The 22,910-nt window shown below is 44.7% G+C and overlaps 1 protein-coding gene across 1 annotated transcript; it reads right to left on the minus strand.

Annotated features, from left to right (window-relative positions):
• Nucleotides 1-24: 24 nt before the first annotated feature.
• On the minus strand, nt 25-22,336 carry LOC126947308 (rho GTPase-activating protein 7-like). The gene is given in 11 exon segments (XM_050777997.1): nt 25-473; nt 2,506-2,723; nt 4,277-4,495; nt 5,364-5,478; nt 6,655-6,743; nt 6,746-6,870; nt 8,806-9,004; nt 9,133-9,292; nt 12,757-12,933; nt 13,689-15,112; nt 17,291-22,336. Coding segments are annotated over 11 exon segments (3,081 nt in total). The 5' UTR covers nt 17,438-22,336; the 3' UTR covers nt 25-265.
• Between the last annotated feature and the right edge of the window lie 574 nt (nt 22,337-22,910).

Genomic DNA, 22,910 nt, shown 5'->3' on the forward strand with positions numbered 1-22,910 from the left:
ATGAGAAACGTCTGTTTGCTAGTTCAAATGCATAAAATCTATCACTTCCTGTGGCTTTGAATTCATGGCCAAGCTACCGTATTTGCTTTGCTTTAGAACTACATTTTCTAAGGGATCCAAATTAGGAAGCGGTCGCTGGAAGACCAACAAACATGAAATGCTACTGTATAAACACCACTCTTCATGAAGTCACCAGGAAACAATGATGTGTTCATTTAGGGCATTCTTTGCATTAAACAAAAAGTCTGAATTTCCTTCATGACCCTCACCGTATTAAAAAAATCAGAATCAGAACATACCTTAAGTCAGCTCTGCACATGTAGGTGAGTTTGGATTTTCCTGGCCCACAGGGTTCAATCAAATACCTGGACAAGAGTACATTAACCCTCACACCCACCACAGGAGCCCGATCGTGATCCACGGAGGTCAGTAAAAGGGCACAGGCTCCTTTGGGTAAATTAGTCCTCCAGGTTCTGTAGAGACAAAACCAGAGGCGGAAATGATGCAATTTCATAGAAGCCAAGTTTAAAATCATGCTTCACTCTTCCCTATTTGCAGTGGGGTGATGGGTCAGGCTCAGTGGCTGTGCTGTGTGGCCCAGGCCTAGATAAATGGCATCCTCTAAGCTACTTGCTATGGTGTACATGTGTTCCCCAAAAAGCATGTGCTAGAAACTGAATCCCCAATACAACAGTGTTGGGAGGTGGGACCTAATGGGAGCTGGATTAATGGCAATTATAAGAGCTTGAGGCTGGGTTCCGTGGCTCACGCCTTTAATCCCAGCACTTTGGGAAGCTGGGGAGGGAGGATTGCTTGAGATCAGGGGTTCAAGACCAGCCTGGGCAACATAGTGAGACCTCATCTCTACTAAAAATAAAAAATATTAGCCAGGCATGGTGGTGTGCCCCTGTAATCCCAGCTACTTGGGGGTCTGAGATGGTAGGATTGCTTAAGCTGTAATCATGCCACTGCACTCAAACTTGGGCAACAAAGTGAGACCCTCTATCTCAAAATAAATAAATATATAAATAAAAATGGCTTAAAGCTGCACATTTTCTCTTTTGCTCTCCCTTGCCCTCTCTTTGCCCTTCCACTATGGGAGGACACAGTAAGAAGACCCTCACTAGGCTGGGCATGGTGGTTCATGCCTGAAATCCTGGCACTTTGGGAGGTTGAGGTAGGAGGATCGCTTGAGCCCAGGAGTTTGAGACCAGCCTGGACAATATGGTGAAACCATGTCACCACCAGAAACAATCAACAAGTTAGCCAGGCATGGTGGCACATGCCTGTAGTACCAACTACTGGGGAGGCTGAGGGGGGAGGATTGCTTGAGCCTGGGAGGTGAAGGCTTCAGTGAGCCATGAGCTTGCCACTGTACCCTGGCATGGGTGACAGAATGAAACCATGTCCCCAAATCAAACAAACAAACAAACAAACAACCGGATGCAACTCCTTGATCTTGGACTTCCCAGCCTTTAGAACCAAGAGCCAAATAAATATCTGTTTATTATAAATTGCCCGGTCTGTGACATTCTGTTAGAGCAGTATTAGTATTATATGCACGAAGACACTATACAAGGACTCCCGAATGAGGAACTCTGTACAGAGTCGCTGTTACAGAGGGTTTATATGCTCAGACAGTCTCCTCTTTGAAAAAAGAGCCAATTTGAAGTGTAGCTTAAAACCATTTTTTCTATTTCACAAATGTCTTGGAACACAGACACCTAAAGGAGCACTGGCTGTTTGAAAAGGTCTGGACTTCCAACATGACATTTCCTCAAAGATTTTTGGAATTCTTCTTTCAGTAATATCTCAAGAGAATTTATGAATTACACATAAATCAGCCTTAACCACATCTCCCTTGGGACTCAAATGTTATTTCCTGGCTTATTCATTCACTAGCTGTTTCTGACAAGAAAATCTATCCTAAAAGGGGCAAAAATCTGCTACCAATGAGCATATTCATTGGAAGGCGCCTCTCTTTCCGAGCTCAGTTACCAAGGAGTTCAAGCCATTCTCAGTGAGGAACACATTGCTAGAATAAATGTAGATCTGTTTTCCACATTTGAAGGTGTTCACTACTTTTCTGGAGGCATATGTTTTGTTCGTTTATTTAGAAACAAAGTCTTCGCTCTGTTGCCCAGGCTGCAGTACAGTGGCATACTCACAGCTCACTGCAGCCTCAAATTCCTGGCTCAAGAGATCCTCCTGCCTCAGCCTCCCGAGTAGCTAAGACTACAGGCATGCACCACAACATCTAGCTAATTTTTAAAAATTTTTTGCGGAGATAGGGTCTTGCTGTATTGCCCGGGCTGGTCTTGAACTCCTGGCCTCAAGTGATCCTACTGTCTTGGCCTCCCAAAGTGCTGGGATTACAGGTGTGAGCCATCATATGCCTGGCCTCTACTTTAAATAATTATACCATCTTGTAAGATCAGTGACATATAGGCTTGGTTCATATATGGAGTCATCCTTGTCACAAAAAAACAATTTGGAAGTGCTCACCTTAAAACAACGTAGTCTCGAGCAGGATGAGGTGCCATACTGTTTTGGACATACTGGTAAATTTCAGTTTGGCTGTCCAGAATTTCAATCACTTTTGAATCCAACAGGTCTACATCCCAGAGGTGCTGTTCTTTAAGTAGGCGCTTTAAGATTTCCTCTGGCACAGCAGGGACTTCAATGGTTGACCTCCAAAGCCTCAGAGGGGGTCCTTCGCTCACCTGGAAAGAGGATATATTTCTCAGTGCCAAGGCAATCCGTACACACCTAGTTTTTGAAGTCAAATTGTTAGTTAGACTAACAATTTTAGTCACATATAATCAATGTTAATTGATTATATAAATCATATAAACAATATAATCAATATATAAATATTGGAGGGCTAATAAATCTATGACTTAAATAGGCTGCTATCCCTAGGCTTTAAGAGCAAGCCAGAAAGTGAACAAAAGCTGTTGTCAACTCTGGTCAAAATTATGACATTTGGGGGCTGGGTGCTGTGGCTTATTTCTATAATCCCAGCACTTTGGGAGGCTGAGGTGGGTAGATCATCTGAGGTCAGGAGTTCAAGAACAGCCTGGCCAACATGGTGTAACCCTGTCTCTACTATAAATACGAAAATTAGCCAGGCGTGGTGGCGGACACCTGTAAGCACAAGTGCTCGGGAGGCTGAGGAAGGAGAATCACTTGAAACTAGGAGGCGGATTTTGCAGTGAGCCGAGATCACACCACTGCACTCCATCCTGGGTGATAAGAATGAAACTCCATCTCAAAACAAAGCAAAACAAATTATGACATTTGTTTTGTTTTTCTGGGACCTGTATCAGGGTGTATGCAATAAAGAAATATCAGTCACTGGCCGGGCGTGGTGGTTCACGCCTATAATCCCAGCACTTTGGGAGGCGAAAATGGGCAGATCACAAGGTCAGGAGTTCGAGAGCAGCCTGGACAATATGGTGAAACCCCATCTTTTCTACTAAAAATACAAAAATTAGCCAGGCATGGTGGTGGGGGCGGGTGCCTGCAGTCCCAGCTACTTGGGAGGCTGAGGCAGGAGAATTGCTTGAACCCGGGAGGCAGAGGTTGCAGTGAGCCGGTATGGCGCCACTGCACTCCAGCTTGGGCGACAGAGCAAGACTCCATCTCAAAAAAAATAACGAATAAAAAATAAAAAATAAAAAATCAATCATTTACACTCATTTCCAAAGCCTGCAAGGCCACCCAGCCTACTCCCATTGTTTATGTATTTTCAAGATGGTAGAGGCAGCATCAACATACACCTCCGATGGACCTATCCTGCTGAGCCTTACGAGATGCCTCTGCCCTCAAGATGTTTACTAGTCCTAACTGGAATTAATTTCCCCCTAAGGATCCCTGCTCATTAAAGGGCCAAGAGAACAGTAAGAACAGAGAAGAGTGCAAAGGGTTTCTGACCAAATTATGGAAAAATCGAAGCGTGTCATAGGATGTTCCACAGCTCAATGCCATTAGCAAAACATTCCAGGGAAGTCTAGTGTGATTCTGCAGAGCCAAAGGACTTCATTAGAAATAGTTGAAATCCTCTCCCAAGTGTTACACGGGATGAAAATTACTCTTCCTTTGCCCGGTTTCCACTCTCACCAGGGGGATCTGACTCACCCGGGTGCCCAGCTCTACAAGACAGGGTGTGGGCTACAGATCCCCAGAGAGATTAGTTGGCAAAAGCATGTTATCTCTGATGGACCCAAGCCTCGACGCCTGGACTGAACTAGCCGACAACAGGGTGAAGCCTTACCTTTTTATAGGACAGCTCAGCCTGCTCCGAAGTGGAGTAGCTGACCCAGCCTTTAAACTTCTCTTTGACTTCTTTAAACAGGCCATCCACACAGTCCTGGAGGAAGTGTTGGTAGTCAGCTGAGTCATCATTTCCCAGGTGCCCGAGTGCCTCCAGCGTGAGGGGCTTCAGCTCTTGTTCAGTATAGGAATTACGACATCGGCTCATTTCCTCGGGAACCTGTGCGGAACGTGACAGACAGAAAGGAGGTGGGTCCGCCTGTACTCAATCTCAACGCCCATCAGTGGAAAAGGCTAGGCAGGAACAGTGGCCTGGTCCTTAAAGCAGCACAGGCATCTTTCCGCCAGAGGTGGGCTATCATGCTGACCTCACGTGGTACCATGAGGATATGAATAGATCACCTCCATAAAGGTATCTGAAATCTTATTCCCATGTAAGGTCTTCTTTGGAAAGTTAAGAGTAGGGGGAGTGAATTACATTGATCAAAGCAGGTTTCTCAGATACAGAAGTGGATACAGAAGTTTAATTCCAGATAATTTGTTGCCTTTTTTTCTTTTCCTTTTTCTTTCTTTCTTTTTTTTTTTTTGAGGCAGAGTCGCATTCTGTTACCCAGCCTGGAGTGCAATGGCAGAATCTTGGCTCATTGCAACCTCCATCTCCCTGGGCTCCCGTGATCCTCCCATCTCAGCCTCCCAAGTAGCTGAGACTACAGGTGCACACCACCATGCCCGGCTCATTTAAAAAATTTTTTTTTGTAGAGATGAGGTCTCATCATGTTGCCTAGGTTGGTCTTGAACTACCGAGCTCATGTGATCCACCAGCCTCAGTCTCCCAAAGTGTTAGAATTACAGGCGTGAGCCACAACGCCCGGCTGCTTTTCCTTTCTAACTAAAGGGACAATTTCATTAAGCATAATTAACTCTAGCTGATACATTATAATATATGTAAATAAGACATTCTCGGCTATTTATACCATCTCCAGCTGTGGAAAAGGTCTTCAGGTAAGACATGAACAAGTATCAAGCCTAAGACTTTGTACCTATTCACATTATCCTTAATAAAGGAGCCAAGCTTCTCACTTCCTTACCTGGAAAAGCTTCTTGCACTCGGCGATCATATGGGTCAGCCCTTGAGTGGCAGCTAGGTTTTCATTCAAATCTTTCTGATCTGGTTTGCCCAAACTTTGTTTTCTTTGCATTACCCTAGATAGAAGAAATACAGGAGGGGAACAGTTCAAATATTTATATATTTTTCATCCAGGTATTATTCCAGGAAACCCAAAGAAAAGAGAAAAAATTTTTTTCACTGGAACCTGTTTATTGTTCAATTCATTAAGAGTGTTTTTACTTTGCTCACCAGAGTATCTCAGAGTTTTGTCAACAACACACAAAAAACATTAGAGAGATATGCTTTTGATGAAATCAAGGTGATTAAAACCATTTTATTAAACAGGTTCCTATTGGGAACAGGGCAGCTTGGAGGGGCAGTGTTTGCGTGGTAGGGGAGCAGCTTCTGAGAAATGTGGGAAAGGAGTCCCTGGGAGTTGGAGTAAACGGTGTCACCGTCTTTACCTGCCTGAATACACAGGCCCCCTCCCACAGGTGAGGGCTAAGTCCATTGTTTCCTTGAGCTTTTGTCTTCATCTTATTTGATCTCTCTCCTCTACTCATCTCTAGTTCTGTATCCCATTACAGTTGGATTGCCCCAGTCAACTTTAAGAACTATTTAAATGTGGCCAGGCACAGGGGCTCATGCCGTAATCCCAGCACTTTGGGAGGCTGAGGCAGGTGGATCATGAAGTCAGGAGCTCAAGACCAGCCTGGCCAACATGGTGAAACCCCGTCTCTACTAAAAATACAAAAATTAGCCAGACATGGCAGCGCATGCCTGTAGTGCCGGCTACTGGGGAGGCTGAGGCAGGAGAATGGCTTGAACTTGGGAGGCAGAGGTGGCAGTGAGCTGAGACTGCACCACTGCACTCCAGCCTGGGCGACAGAGCGAGACTCCATCTCAGAAAGAACTATTTAAACATACATTTAAACACTGTACGACTTTCAAAAGCAACCTAACCTTCACTAGCATAACTAGGCCCCAGGCCTCTAGCTAAGAAATACTTTTCAAGTTCCTTTAGAGCTGAGGAAAAGGATCAGTTGGATGGATTTAGTCTGTGGGGGTTAAGTCCCGTGAGACTGTTTTCTCATGGACACCAATAGACCAGTCTCAGGCATGTCTTTATTAGCAGTGTGAGAATGGACTAATACAGCGGTCTAACTTTCTTCCTTGTTTCGGGAAAGACTCCCACAAAACCACAAATACAGAGAGTCCTAGAAGAACGCAGGCTGCCCCCTCTGTGTACGCACCTCCCATGCAGCCCGTACCTGGGAGAGGAATTCTCTCTCTTCAGGGTATTGAGGTGGAAGAGGGAAGGCGCTAAGCACACGGCCAGGTTGGTTGGGGTCATCTGGTTTTTTCTTTTACGGCCGCTGTGACATCGCTCAAGAAATAAAGCAGGGTCTGCAGAACCTCCCGGTTCTCGTCAGGCAGCAGCATGATGGCAGCCTTGATGGCCTGCAGGCGCTGGTCCTTGGGCACATCTGCACGACACCAGCACTTTCCCCATCAGCTTGGTGAATTTGCATGGATATTGCAAGGAAATGTCCCAAAGCAAATATCGGCATCAAATACCTCAGCCCAGTACTGAACAAGCACTTGTAGAAAGTGTACTAGAGGTGAATACGGTAAAAGTTATGAATTGCCACTGGCGTCACTACCCTCAAGTATTTCCTGCCTCGTGAAGGAGTGAAAAAAATTTTAAACACCCACGATACCCAAACACTCTTAAATCCACCTCAGAGTTCGGCTCTAGAGGATGCCTGTTCTTTTAGTTTACAGAACAGTTTTTTTTCTTAACGACGCATGAGAAAAAAAAATCCCTAATTTACCAATCTCAATTACTGAAAACACTATACACTTTTGTTTAGTGTCGATGAAAAATCTTGCCTGAAATATGTACAAGAACGTAAGAACGGAGATCTCTCAGCCTTGAGTACAAAATGTTCAGTATCTCTGGAGATTTTCATGAGTTTAACTGATTTGTTCATTCTTGAAATGGGAAAAGCAAGCTGCTAAAATATTCAGTTCTGAACTGAATTGAACTGAAAATATTCAGTTTAATTAATACATAGAATACATTGAATTAGTAATATCTTAAGTTTTTAGAAAGCATGCTTGAGAGGCTGTTATAAAAATGCATATGAATATGCAAATACATAAAAATGCAAATAAACCCATAAACAATCTACATGTAGAAAATGCTGATCCCAATCTTCAGGTCTCCTTGAATAGACAACTCTTTAAAAGAGCGTGTGGTGGAAAAATCAAGTCACTCAAATGTAGCTCCATAGGACAAACTGATTAAACAGCTCCATGGTTACAACACATAACAAATACCTTGGCAAGGAAAATGTGACCTGTGTTTTTATAAAATATGAAAGGATGAAACAACTAATGAAATAATCCAGACCAGCTCCATTTCTCATAAAATGAAGTCCACTGTGCCAGTCCTAGAGACAATTCGAGCGCTAAGAGAGGCTGCTTTTAAATTACATTGCTGTAATACCACACTGAGCCAAGAAAAACACAAGGCTGTAAAAGCCATAATCCTGAACTTGATCATTAATTTAGACAACTGTTTGCTTTAAGCTTTACATAAAAGTAAGAAGGGCATGGGTATTGTTTTCCCAAGTATTTCTGGCAGAAACTGAGATGAATAACAGAAGAAGATTATGTATTCATTTTACAGCAAGATAAAACACACAGACCTGTGAAATTTTAAATCCAAGAGCCCAGCAAGAGGGAGGTGAAGCAACTGAAATTTCTGTAGACAAGGTGGAGAGAGAAAGAGATCTTGGTACCTGATCTTTATCTGAGCGCTCAGATAACACTGTTCTAGAAACTAACGAAAGCCTAACTTGGATCTGCTGGTAAAAACGTACAGTTGCATCAGTCATTAGAGACTGGGAAATTTATTTTCGCATCATTCAGTAACTATACAGAAACCTGTTCCACAAACAAGGAGGCAAGGAAGAAAGTGATGACATGGGTTTCCAAGAGGTCACCATGCAGACCCTCTTGTCAAAAGAACGCTATCAAGGCCAGGCACGGTGGCTCACACCTGTAATCCTAGCACTTTGGGAGGCCGAGGTGGGAGGATCACTTGAGGTCAGGAATTCGAGACCTTCCTGGCCCACATGGTGAAACCCCGCCTCTACTAAAAATACAAAAATTAGCCAGATGTGGTGGCGCCCTCCTGTAGTCCCAGCTACTTGGGAGGCTGAGGTGGGAGAATTGCTTGAACCTGGGAGGCAGAGGTTGCAGTGAGCCGAGGTCACGCCACTGCACTCCAGTCTGGGTGACAGAGCGAGACTCCATCTCAAAAAAAAGAAAAGAATGCTATCAAGGAAGCTACAAGCTTCAGTGGGTCCTATTTTTCCCCGACACCAACAATCTTAAGATCAAAGGACACTCACATTGGTAGATCTGTAGAAAGGTTTCCGAGAGTTTGCTCGTCATTAGCGGCTCAGGAAGATCTCGAAAATACTGCTTCAGCATGTCTGCCACGTCATAAGCAGACTGTCCTTCGTAGTTGACACAGTCTACCGCACCTTCATTCATCTGGCGCAGAGCCTGAATCCGGGACTTGACCCCCGATTTTCTGAAGAGCCCAACCTGTCGGAAGAGCAACACTAAGTGTGGGGTACATTCACATGGACGCAGTGTCCACACCACACAACTAGAAGACGCTGCACGTAATCCGAGCTCCCCTGAGTGTGCGGACCCGCAGGCAGCACTCTCACCTGATCCAAACAATGGTTCCGGAGGTATCGCATGGCCTGTTGGATGCTCTGAGGCAACGGCTGTCCTGTGCGCTGCACGTTGACCGTCAGTGGGACCCCGAACACACTCCGGTCCTTGTAGTCTGGAACCTTGATCCTCTTCATGAACTTGGGCACGGCCCTGTTAAAGAACACAGAGATGCTGGTGTCGGGGGAGACATGTTCGCTTGTCTGTCTACACTTGTCCACTTCTGCAGGTAAACCCTGTGGGCTCCAGATCTGTGCTAATATGGTGGCTACTTAAATTTAAATTAAACAAAATGACAAGTTCAGTTCCCCAGTGGCTCTGGCCACACTTCAGGTGCTCCTTCGCCTTTTGTGCTCAGTACCTACTGTATTGGCTTGTGCAGATAAAGAATGTTCCTATCATCCAGACAGTTCTCCTGGACAGTGCTGTTCTAGATCTTCTAAGAGCTGGGGTTGTGAGGTTCAGTCTCATTTCCTCAGTTGGGAGTGTCTTTCCACCTTGAACCTGGAGAATTGGAGTCTACAGTCTTAAGGAAGCTGATGGATTTCCTCATAGAATGGTGGTATAGGAAGGAACAAGCAGAAAACAACGTATAATATCCTAATGAGGTGCTTCTGATAGAGTGTGAAAAACAAGGTCTCTTTTGTCTTGACAAAAGGATAAGAATCACTTCTGAGTTCTTGATGAGATCCAAAGCATTTAGGGTCAAAAGATGCACGTAATACAGGATGGGAAAACAGCAATGAGAGCCTAACACAATGACAGCCAACTCCAGAGCTCAACAGTGAATGACCTGAAGTCAAAATAAATTCTCCTGCTGATGACCCGCAGAACATTACATTTTTAGGTTTCTAAAGGAAGATGGAAAAGGAACAATGGGGGTTTTGTGAGCCAACCCCAGGCTCTCTGGTGTCCTGAAACCAGGTCCACCCCAGCAGTATACGCAACAGCAGGAAACCCATGTCATGCATTTCAGGCTGTCAAGCAGAAATTCCAGCTCTCCAAATGACCTCTCTGAACAGGACCCGAAAGGGCAAGGCCAAACAGGAAAAGAACCTTGTGTAGGATTCCTCCCTGCTCCACAGATCCCACCATGTGAGGTTTTTACAGTTAGTTTTGAGTCACTGGAAACGCTGACCAGAACTCAAGAAGTATTATGGACTTTCAGATTCTTGAGGGTTTGGTGGGATGGGGGTGGGCAACTCAGAAATGAGAATCTAAAATATGCAGTTTTAAATAGCCAGCAGGGAAAATATTACTCTAAGCACAGAGGAACTCCAGAGAAGACAGACCGCTTTGCTTTTTGAATGCTCACCAGCGGCCATGGCATGTTACTGTTTATAGCTCCAGGAAAGGTAAAACGAAAGAGCAGAGTTAAGTTTGTATTTCCATACAGTTAAGTATATGGTATCACGGCTATAAGTGTGCATAATGCTCGCTTTGTCGGGGGAGAAAAGCCCGACGGCGGAATGTGAAAAGAACACATTACGATCCCCACCGAGAATCTGAAGCATGTGAGGATAAACCGGTCAATACTTATTTCTGTCATTCAGAACAAACAACTTCTGTATTTAGCAAGGCTCACATAATAACAGCCTTTGAACAGGAGGTGCTTTGATGCTGAAGTTAAACCCACTATGAGTCCTAAGGAGAGGAGGAGCTGAAGACAGAACAGTTTCCTTACTTCGCCGACTTTCTCAAGTAACTTGGGTTTGCTACAGTGTGCTACTAATAAAATGGGCGGCTTCTCCATTTTTATCAAATACAGTAGTTGTGCAACTGGATAATAAACACTCAGATTACTGAAAAGACTTAAGGATTCCCAGCCGACACTGAAAAATACACTGAGATGTCAATCTAGAAAACATTTCTCTGCTTTGCACTGATAGCAGAAAAATTAAGATGTACCCAGATTAGGCTAGATGACTCATCTAGTCTTATAGCCTACCCCTCACATTCTATATACTAAGGAGCTATATTTTTCAAAGTAATTATAAACAATTTGTACAATGCATTTCATCTCTACATTTGAGTCTATAATATGTTAGAGTAGTGAATTCCTTAAAATAATTATTCACTGTTTGAGAGTCTTTGCTAGAAAAAAAGTAACCTGAATTCTTTAGCACAGGTAGATTTTTTTAATGATGCTACAAATATTTGCATTGCGTCCAAAGTGATTTTTTCTTTTTTTTCTTTTTTTTTGAGACAGAGTCTTACTCTGTCGCCCAGGATGGAGTACAGTAGCCTTATCTTGGGGCTCACTGCAACCTCCACCTCCTGGGTTCAAGGGTTTCTCATGTCTCGACTTCCTGAGTGCCACCATGCCCAGCTAATTTTTGTATTTTAGTAGAGATGGGGTTTCACCATGTTGGCCAGGCTGGTCTCAAACTCCTGGCCTCATGTGATCCACCTGCCTCAGAATCCCAAAATGCTGGTATTATAGGTATGAGCCACCACACCCGGCCCAAAATGATTTCTACAAAAAGGCATGAATAGGGTTATAAGACCAGGTACTGTAAATCAAGAATTTCAAAGACAGTCTCATTAAATCTTAATGTTTTTCTTTTCTTCCATCCAAAAATATGATCTGATACTGTGCAAATATTTACTTATAGTGGATTATTCCTAATATTGGAAAGATGCCTATACCACATGATGCAAGAGTAATGCATTCTCTCCCCCATCAACTGGCAATCTGTCACTCAGAGAGCTGAAAACTTAATCAACCAACCCACGCTGATAATTTCCTAAGACTCCACTGGCTTCAACAATATCAAATGTGGCCTCAAGAATATAGAGAGTGGCTGGCGTGGCAGCTCACACCTGTAATTCCAGCAACTTGGGAGGCCAAGGTGGGTGGATCTCTTGAGGCCAGGAATTCGAGACCAGCCTAGTTAACATGGTGAAACTGCATCTCTACAAAACAGAAGAAAACAAAACAAAACAAAAAACAAAAAACAAAAAACTAGCCAGGTGTGGTGGAGAGCGACTGTAGTACCACCTACTCGGGAGTCCAGCCACTCTGGAGCCTGAAGTGGGAGAATCGCTTGAGCCCAGGAAGTCAAGGTGGCAGTGAGCCAAGATTGCACCACTGCACTGCACTCCAGCCTAGGTGACAGAGCAAGACCCTGTCTCAAAAAAAAAAAAAAAAAAAAAAAAAAAAAAAAAAAACAACCAAAAAACCAAAAAACAAAACAAAACAAAACAAAAAAAGCAGAGAGAGTGATTAGTGTCATATTTTTACTGTGGGGACAACCTCAAGGAGCTGACCAAAAATATCTTTTTTTTTGAGACACAGTCTCGCTCTGTTGCCCAGGCTGGAGTGCAGTGGCGCGATCTCGGCTCACTGAAAGCTCCGCCTCCCGGGTTCACGCCATTCTCCTGCCTCAGCCTCCCGAGTAGCTGGGACTACAGGTGCCCGCCACCACACCTGGCTGATTTTTTGTATTTTTAGTAGAGTTGGGGTTTTACTGTGTTAGCCAGGATGGTCTCGATATCCTGACCTCATGATCCGCACACCTCAGCCTCCCAAAGTGCTGGGATTACAGGCGTGAGCCACCGCGCCCGGCCCCAAAAATATCTTTCAAGGACAGTTGACTGATCATTTAAACTCTTACCAGCTAAAACCATGCTTGTTAGAAGGTGTGTATTTCTCCAGCAGGGCTGTTAGCTTTAGGAGTGAGTATTTCTGCAGCAGGTTCATCTGGGCCACAGACTGGCAGTTAATCTGTAGTGATACAGAGTTGAGGCTTGGCCGATGTGAGCTCTGGAAACTGTGCCATCTCAGTCGGTGCCTGCGGGAGAAGTGGAGAGAAAAGTGAGTGTAAAGGCTTTTTATTTGATTTTATTTGATTTTTTTCTTGCTCTGTTGCCCAGGCAGTGGTGCCATCAGAGCTCACTGCAGCCTTGAACTCCTGGGCTCAAGTGATCCTCCTGCCTCAGCCTCCTGAGTAGCCAGGACTGCAGGCCTGTGCCACCATGTCTGGCTCATTTTTTAATTTTTTGTAGAGACGGAGTCTACCTATGGTGCCCAGCCTGGTCTCAAACTCTTGGCCTCAAGTGATCCTCCCACCTTGGCCTCCCAAAGTATTGGATTACAGTGAGCCACTGTGCCTGGCCCAAAGGCTTTTTAATAGATAGAAGCAACATTAGCAATGGGCTGCTTGCTGGCATCTTATCTTAGGAACTGAGAGGACTTGATTTCTATTCCATGCTTTAATCCTCATTATGGGAAAATATACACAATATAAAGTGTACCGTTTTCACCATTTTTCAGTGTGCAGTTGAGTGGCACCAAGTTCATTCTCATTGTGTGACCATCTCTATCAACCATCTCCAGAACTTTTTTCATCTTCCCCAACCGGAACTCCATACCCATTCAATCACATCCACTTTTTGAATTTTGGTGCTTCCTGGTCTGACACCTTCCTTAGGTATGGACATGGCTAAGAATGCCAGACTTAATCCCATTTTCTCCCACAGAACAAGCACAGGCAATCTCTTTCTGACCCCCGTGCCTCACACCTGGAGAGAGGAGAAAAACTGTTACCTGTTGGACCTGGTTAGGGAAGCCCCAACCCCAGAATCCCTCCTTTCCGGGATGTCAGAGGGCTCTTCCGGTTCATTCAGGGAGTTGCCTGTGCTGTCCAAGTCGCTGGGTGTGGTTCGGTCGTTGTCCACATCCAGGTGTATCTGTTTTGGAGAGGATGGGCAGGGAGAGACCGAGTCCAGGGCTGAGTCCGAATCTCCCTCATCAGAAAACTTCTCCGACCACTGATTGACTATCCGCTGCATCCCCTTCACGTGGTAGAGGATGTCGTCCAGCTCGGGGAAGATGTCCTCATTCTCCAGATCTGCCAGGTCCCCTGAACTGGAGTAGAGGATGGAGCCCGGCACGTTGTCATAGATGCTCAGGCGGCTGCTCATGGAGCTGGAAGAATTGCGCCTCTTCAGTTCCTTGGGGTTGTCGCTGCTGTTTTCCCTCCTGAGGCTGATGTGGCCAGGGCCGTGGAAGCTTCCCGTCCTCCAGTTCACAGAGCCGTTATTCCCCGAGGGGGAGAAACTGCCATTGGTGAGAGCTTTGGGGAAAGTGCCAGGCTTGTGATCTTCAGGGATGTAGAACACCGTGTCCTCTGGGTAGCTCTCGCGGTTCTTAAAGTTCTGTTCCATCACGTTGTTAAATGTTGACTGATTGAAAGGATCGAAGCCCTCTAAGTACATGCCCACCCGCTTGTTACAGGCACTGAGGCTCCGGGTCCTGGTAACAGGGCTGGGCGTGCTGACCGCGCTGCTGGTCTCCGACTGGCTGCTGCTGCTGCTGGTCTGCGTGGAGTTGGAAACGCTCCTCTTTCGTACCATGGGGACGTTGATGCGGTTGCCGTTGAGGGCGGAGATCTCCACGCAGTTGAGCTGCTTCAGCTTCTCCTCATCCACCCCCTCTTGCAGGATGGGCCCGCTGATGATCAACCCCAGCTTTGAAGGCGCTTTGTGCTTGCTGTGGTGGGAGCCCTTGAGCTTCAGACTCTCCATCCGTTTCAGCAGACTGCGCGTCTTGGACTTGGCAGTTTTTTCGTGGCCTTTCATGCTGAAGCTGAAGCTGGACAGTTCCTTGGGAGACGGCAGGCTGCCGAAAGAGTCGTCATTGCCTGCCAAGTTGCTGGAGGAGCAAACGCTGATGACGGAGTTAGTCCGGGGGGTGGCAGCATCCTCGCTGGGGGGCGCGTGGCTGGCGAGGCTGCCAGTGCTGCTGAGGCTGCGGACGGAAGACACCTCCTGGCGCTCGCCGCGGTCCATCAGCGTGCCTCCGGGGCTGGCGCCGTCCTGCGGGTGGGAGTCGTCTGGGGACCCAGGGACTGGGTCTTGTTTTGGAGAAAAGACATCAAACTCTTCAAGCCGGGACCATCTCTTGCTGTCCCTTTGGAAAGTCCATTTGCCACTGATGGCACAAGGCTCATCCTCGTCTGAATCCTCACTCTGCAAAGACAGAAAGGAGCCATTCACACACCAGGGCTGGCAGCCAGCAGGGAGCAGGGCACGAGCAGGAGGCTGCTCATAATATGCCAGTAGTGTCAATTCTCCCCTTGTACTTTATAATTTGAATTTTAAAGGTTTTTTTTTTTGTTTTGTTTTTGTTTTTTAAGAAATAGGGTCTCACTCTGTTGTCCAGGCTGGAGTACAGTGGCATGATCACAGCTTACTGCAGGCTCAAATTCTAGGGCTCAAGTGATCCTCCCACTTCAGCCTCCCTAGTAGCTGGGATTACAGGCAAGTGCCAACATGTCCAGCTATTTTTTTTTTTTTTTTTGGTAGAGATGGGGTCTTGCTGTATTGCCCAGGTTGGTTCTGAACTGCTGACCTCAAATGATCCTCCCACCTGTGCCTCCCAGAGTGCTGCGGTGACAGGGATGAGCTACTGTGCCCAGCCCCATTTACATATTCTTTTTCCTTTTTAATTTTTTTTGTAGAGAGCAGGAGTCTTACTATATTGGCCTAGGCTGGTCTCAAACTCCTGGCCTCAAGCGATCCTCCCACATGGGCCTCCCAAAGTGTTGGGATTACAGGCATGAGCCACAGTGCCCAGTGTTTTGTTTTGTTTTGTTTTTTAAATAACAAAGATGTATTTAAAGAATTTAACAGAGGAGTACCTGACCAAATGCTGCAAGTTTAAATAAGAACTATTTTATGGAAACTCTGGGATCTACAGGCTGTTCCTTAATTGCTCACAGAGGAAACCTCCGAGATGGTGAAAATTCCAGGCATGCAAAATATTCTGAACTGAAGTGAGCAGTGAGCAGGACTGCCTCCGGGCTGCCTTCCGTTGTGCGGTCTTTTGTTGGTGTATGTTTATATTCCCTCTTGCAATTAAAAAGGTAGTTTTCAAACACTAAGAAGAGTGGCAACTCAAATCTCTAGACACTGAAAATTTATAAGGTCTCCCACTGGAATAAAGGGGCCCTGGATCAAGGTGGGTCATCACGCAGCTTCAGTCCACTACCAGGGCTTTGGAGACTCTTACCAGTACCTTTTCTTCCCCTCCCCCACCAGACATGAGGGCTAGCGCTCAGGCCACAGCTGACCTGTGAAGTTTCAACCTCAGTCATGCTCCAGCCCATTGAACAAGGTTTCACAAATACGCAGCTCTGACAGCTTGTGGTATTCATAAACACTAAGGAACATCTTTGCTGGTTATGCCCGATTTATGTATAGGACTCAGGGATATGCTGTCACACCGACTATTGCATCTGGGCCTTTTCGGCAGGAATCAAAGGGCACAATTCAGTATGATACATGTCTTTTCCACTGGTGTGGAAAATATCCCATGGCCCAAGTTTCACAGGACAATGAGTGGAAAGCATGGAGCGCTGGCTTCTAGGGCTCTTCTGCACAGCTCAGTGGGTGCTGAGGTTCCAGTTCATTTGTTTCAAAGCTTTGACTCCCCAAGAAGGCAACTTTTTGCAGCTCAGGGACTCTGGCATAATTCAAATTTGCACCCGGAAGTCAGAAATATGTTCTTTGACCAGACTCATTCCTGTTTACTCTAATTTGTGACACTTACTCCCAGTACTACACCCACCTCTTCTTGTAAGATCTCATAACAAGTCTTCACAATTCACGCGCAGAAGAAAATACCATCCAATTTGGTTCTATACCACCATTTGACTAAACTGTGTGGGATTTCCTGCCTTCTCCTCTTCCTCCTCCAATTCCTTTCCTCCCTCCAAATCTCTTATTATTCTTCAATATTGCACAAATCGGCCTTCACTTTCACCTCTACAGCTTTGAAGCACAGTTATTGTTATATTTGGGAAGACAGAAGAGTTGGAAATAAGCTTTATTTCCTCTATAACCAATGCAAAAATCCACTGAGATTCTTAAGCATGATCCCTTTATTATGTAACAGACATTGAGTTAGGCAAAATCATAGCTGATGTGATCAGGTCAAAAATAATATATAAAATAATGTAATGGGCTAGTTGCAACTATTGACTTCAACTACATAAGGCTATCGAGTCTAGATGATACCATTCAAGATGTAGATGCTTACGGAACGAGAAACTAAGACTTTGAGAAACAAAAGCTATTACAAAACACATCATTCACTTTTTTGTTTGCCCTTTCCCCCTCATTCTATTATACAATTTGTATACTCACTCGTTTCCGATGAGGACTAATTTCTAGCTTCATCACCGCACATTTGTTTAAAGTATTTAGACGCCTATAGAGCAAAGAAATAACGTTAGCAAAGATAGGCAACCACTCTCTACTAAGTGGATAAACACCTGTTTTTAAACAATTCATATATCTAAGGAGTTTCTTGGAACTCAGTAAAATCTAACACCTAGAGGAGTATTAGAAACTTCTTTAAAAAGTGAGTGATTTAAAAATACCGCGGCCAGGCGTGGTGGCTCACGCCTGTACTACCAGCACTTTGGGAGGCTGAGGTGCGTGGATCACGAGGTCAGGAGATCGAGACCATCCTGGCTAACATGGTGAAACCCTGTCTCTACTAAAAATACAAAAAAAAAACAAGCCGGGCGTGGTGGTGGGCACCTGTAGTCCCAGCTACTCGGGAGGCTGAGGCAGGAGAATGGCGTGAACCCAGGAGGCGGAGCTTTCAGTGAGCAGAGATCGCGCCCCTGCACTCCAGCCTGGGAGACAGAGCGAGACTCCATCTCAAAATAAATAAATAAATAAAAATAAAAATACTTTTATGTTTCTTAAGTTTTTCACTGTAATTTTTATATTTTAGTGTGAAATGGCACACAGCTATGATACTGTCAGGTCTGATTCTTTAACTCTCAATGAGTTGCTCTTACTGAGAAAAATCATTCTTCCAGTAACTCTTAGGTTGAGCCATTATGGACTGCCACATGTGATGCCAAGAAAGAAAAGTTTCTGACTGGGCACAGTGGCTCACGTCTGTAATCCCAGAACTTTGGGAGGCCGAGGCAGGCAGATCACCTGAAGTCAGGAGTTTGAGACCAGCCTGTCCAACATGGTGAAACCCCATCTCTACTAAAAATACAAAAATTAGCTGGGCATGGTTGTGGGTGCCTCTGATGCCAGCTACTCGGGAGGCCGTGGCAGGGAGAATGGCTTGAACCTGGGAGGCGGAGGCTGTAGTGAGCAGAGATTGTGCCACTGCACTCCAGCCTGGGCAATAGAGCCAGACTCCATTTCAAAAACAAAACAAAAAGAAAAAAAAAGAAAAGTTTATGAGGTCTCCTTTCACAGAAATAGAAACAGCGAAACAGCAACAAAGAACCAAGTAGAGTTTTTGGCAAAATGAACAGTGTCTTGTATTTCAAATTTAAACTCAAATTTAAACAATTAGTTTTAGTTATCTCTGATGAATCATAATCTTGGACAGCTGTTCAAAATTTTAGAGTCCTTGCACAGAATGGAAATTGAAACCCTCTTTAATATCCAATATTTTGAACAGCTTCCTGTTATAGGACAATATAATGTGTGCCATACTCATGGCAATAGGACAAATGATCATTTAAAGAATCTGCATACTGTAACTTCAAGGATCCAAATCTTACTGAGTTCAAAATTAAGCACTCAGGTCACATTCTTCTTTGCAACAGCCATCCTATTGTAATTACGATATCAATACTTTGAACTCTGCCAAACAGCAGTATCAATTTAAAATTAGGGAGATTTAGTTCCATTGAAAATAAAACACTTACAGAAAAAATCCAAAGCCTCATAGAGAAATAATGCAATAGTTGAAAAAAGAAACTCTTTAAATATGCTGAACTAAATGGTATGTACAAATATGAATGACAACCCTTCAGGCCCCAATTTTCCTGCCATCTCCCAGATGGTCATCACTCATCCTTCCTGAAATGAACCTGTAATGTGTCTGTTTGCTATCTGCTATCACCAGTTTTCCAGTTTTTCCTACAAATTGCAATCCTTACATTTTCATAAGATAAGATCATTTAATTCACACAAATTCCTGGGAAACGTAAGACCACCTCAGGGCTTTATCTTTCTGATCCTGTTCTTGCAGTTTGCCTAACAATGTTGATGCAACAGAGCAGAAAGTATTTTTCCCTGCCTGATAAGCCCAATTTTGACTTCATAGCTTATGTGGTAGCCTGTTTATAGAATAAACAAAGATAGCACAGAGTGCCTATGTTCAGAAGAATTCTGTGTTGATGGGGAGGAAAAGAAAACAAATAACTAAGAAAAAGTCTGCATACTTTAAAATGAGTGGATATAAGGTCCCTCTATTGGGGGTATCAATTACTTAAATGACTTACACCCACAATGTTTTAATTCTCAAATGTTTTCAAGATTTAAAGAATCCGGAATGGTTACAGTTAGTCTTAGGTCTGGGTTCCATTAATCAAACCTGTAATCAAATAGTCACTTGACTTCATTTGGGCTTTAATGGTTGAATGGTGTTTATAACCGAATTTACTAGTCACAGAGGCCTATGGGGCTGGGGAGAGGTTTAGCTTCACAAACTCTAGATTTTAGTCGAACGAAAAAGACCCAGGAGGCCAGTTCTCTAAAGGTCAACATTATCTTTTTATGTTGGTAGCACCAATCTAATGGCATTACAGACCTAAAGCCCAGAGTTATACCCTAGGGTTTCTGTGATTTTCATTTGTCCCGGAGGACCCCTAAAGAACATACTGTGCTGGGACCTTATTTGCTTACAGGGACAGTACTGATATCAAATCATAGTTCCAGCTACACAAACGAGGCCTACTACGGGCCAGGCACTATGCTAGGCACTTCCTAGGTATTACTTCATCTTCCCAACAAACCTATGGTACAGATATTATGATTAACCTTCACTTTACAAATGAGGAAATGGGGCTTGGGGAGGTCACAGATCTTGTCTAAGTCCACACGATTAAAACATGGTGACTCTCAAACCCAGTAACTTCTGTGTTCCTTTCTTTTTCTTTCTTTCTTTTTTTTTTTTTTTTTTTTTTTTTTTTTTTGAGACACAGTCTTGCTCTATTGCCTAGGCTGGAGTGCAGTGGTGCGATCTTGGCTCACTGCAACCTCTGCCTGCCAGGTTCAAGCAATTCTCGTGCCTCAGCCTCCCGAGCAGCTGGGACTACAGGCGCCCACCATCACGCCCAGCTAATTTTTGTATTTTTAGTAGAAGTGAGGGTTTGCCATGTTGCCCCACTGGTCTCGATCTCCTGAGCTCGGGCAATGCACTCACCTTGGCCTCCCAAAGTGCTAGGATGACAGGCATGAGGCACCGTGCCTGGCCATTTGTGTTCCTTTCTAACATCAATATTAATGGTAGTAATAAATGAAAGCAACTTATATCCTAAGGGATTCCTCACACAGTGGCTGAAATGCTGGTTTCATAACCCATCTGTCCGGAAGCCTGGGCCTTTCCCATCCCCCTAAGAACCCGCCCAGGCTGGGCTCCATAGGAATGTGTCCCTCTTATCTCCTGGGCAACTTGTACCCTGCTCTGAAGAGGGAGGGGCACAAGGCTGGCCTATCAAAGGTTCAAGAGCTTCTCTGCATGGAGCTGCAGGAACCCAGATAAAAGCACAGCAGGTGGGGACCTGGGCCCCATTGTATTCAAAGTAAAAACAGGCCAAAAACAAAGAAGAGAAGAGGGAGAAGGGGGAAAGAAACCATTTTCCAAGTAATACTCTCACAAAAGTGGTTACAATTCTTAAAGATATTTTCTTGGAATCTGTGCAATTGCTTTAAAAAAAATTACATGCTACTCCCAGCCTTTCCTTTTCTTTCTTTCTTTTTTTTTTTTTCCTGAGACAGAGTCGCTCAGGTTGGAATGCAATGGTGCTATCACGGCTCATTGGAGCCTGGACCTCCTGGGCTCACAGGATCCTCCCACCTCAGCCTCCCAAGTAGCTGGGACTACAGGTATGCGCCATCACGCCTGCTTAATTTTTTTTATTTTTTGTAGAAATGGGGTCTTGCCATGTTGCCCAGGATGGTCTCCAACTCCTGGAGGCTCAAGTGATCCTCCCATCTTGGCCTCCCAAATTGCTGGGATTACAAGCGTGAGCCACTGTGCCCGGCTACATGCTTCCCTTTTAACAGACCAGAAACTGTGACAAAGTTAGAATCTGCTCTAAGGTGGGCTGCTGTGCATGGCTCAGGCATCTGACGGGCTGCTCTACCACAAAGTGCACACTGCAGATGACAGTGTGGAAATCTATTTTTCATTATACAACTGTCACTTTAAGTACACATAATTCTTTGCTGTGTTTATAGAAGGAGTCAATTTTAATTCCCAAGGAAAATAGCCATTTGGGATAGTTTTCAGAAGCTTTAGAAAGGCAAGCAATAGAAGGAACATTTCACAAGAGGTATCCTGGTAGTGAATCACAGTTCACAATACTACCTGCACATGCTTCAAGACAAAGTCAATCACTCCTCCAGGATTACTATTGAGTATAGCTCTCATAATCTTGGCCTTACCACTGGAATTGCATTATATAGTAAAGCTAGCAAGATCAGGCCAAAGCCACTTCTCCAAGCCACTTCTCTCATGTATCTCCAAGGGCAGATACATGAACCCCTTGCAGTGTGAATGTAAAAATGCTGGTTAGCGATCTAAATCCAAAAAACCTATAGTCCCACACTTGTAACTTTTGGTTATTGCCAAACTTTATATTTAAGATAATGTCATTGTTCTCATAAAACCCATAAAGTCTACAAGTCTTCTTGCCCTGAGTAGAAAAAGAAGCCCCTTCTTACTTCTTGACCAAAGGAGCCGTAAGATCTGTGAATGTCACAGGTACATGAACACTCTAAACTGAGAATAATGCTAGAGTATACATGAGACCGCTTATAAGATCCTTGCATAAAATATGGTCCAGTACCAGAGGAGGAGGTAGGTGGGAAAGATTTTATAAAATGTTTAAGCTGATTTTCTGCAACTATATTACCCCATGTATTTAAAATCAACTGTTCTGAAAATATCAACAAGGCAAAGACAAAAGTCTATAAAAAGTCTGTCAGTCTAGAGAGAACTTCCAAAACCACAGGGCAACATTTCAAATAATACTGTAGCTTCGTTATTTTGCTGGCCCTTGAATTCCATAGGCCAAAGGTATTTGGAAGAGGCAGGTCTAGCAAATGAAGTGACTATCACATGATCAGTACAACAAGTATCTCAACTACACTATGCAGCTGACAGCTCAGAACTTGTAATGTGTTTTTTTTTTTTTTTTTTTTGAGACGGAGTCTCGCTGTGTCTCCCAGGCTGGAGTGCAGTGGCGTGATCTCGGCTCACTGCAAGCTCCGCCTCCCGGGTTCACGCCATTCTCCCGCCTCAGCCTCCCAAGTAGCTGAGACTACAGGCGCCCGCCACCACGCCCGGCTAGTTTTTTGTATTTTTTGTAGAGACGGGGTTTCACCATGTTAGCCAGGATAGTCTCGATCTCCTGACCTCGTGATCCACCCGCCTCGGCCTCCCAAAGTGCTGGGATTACAGGCTTGAGCCACCGCGCCCGGCCTGTAATGTGTTTTAAACAAAGGTGCTGGCTGGGCGCAGTGGCTCACGCCTGTAATCCCAGCACTGTGGGAGGCCAAGGCGGGTGGATCAGGAGTTCAAGACCAGCCAGCCAATATGGTGAAACTCCATCTCTACTAAAAAAATACAAAAAAATTAGCTGGGTGTGGTGGCGGGTGCCTGTAATCCCAGCTACTCCGGGGGCGAGGCAGAGAACTACTTGAACCTGGGAGGCGGAGGTTGCAGTGAGTTGAGATTGCACCACTGTACTCCAGCCTGGGCGATAGAGCGAGACTC

This window comes from Macaca thibetana, unplaced genomic scaffold (genome assembly GCF_024542745.1).
Source record: "Macaca thibetana thibetana isolate TM-01 unplaced genomic scaffold, ASM2454274v1 unplaced_scaffolds107, whole genome shotgun sequence".
Lineage (NCBI taxonomy): Eukaryota > Metazoa > Chordata > Mammalia > Primates > Cercopithecidae > Macaca > Macaca thibetana.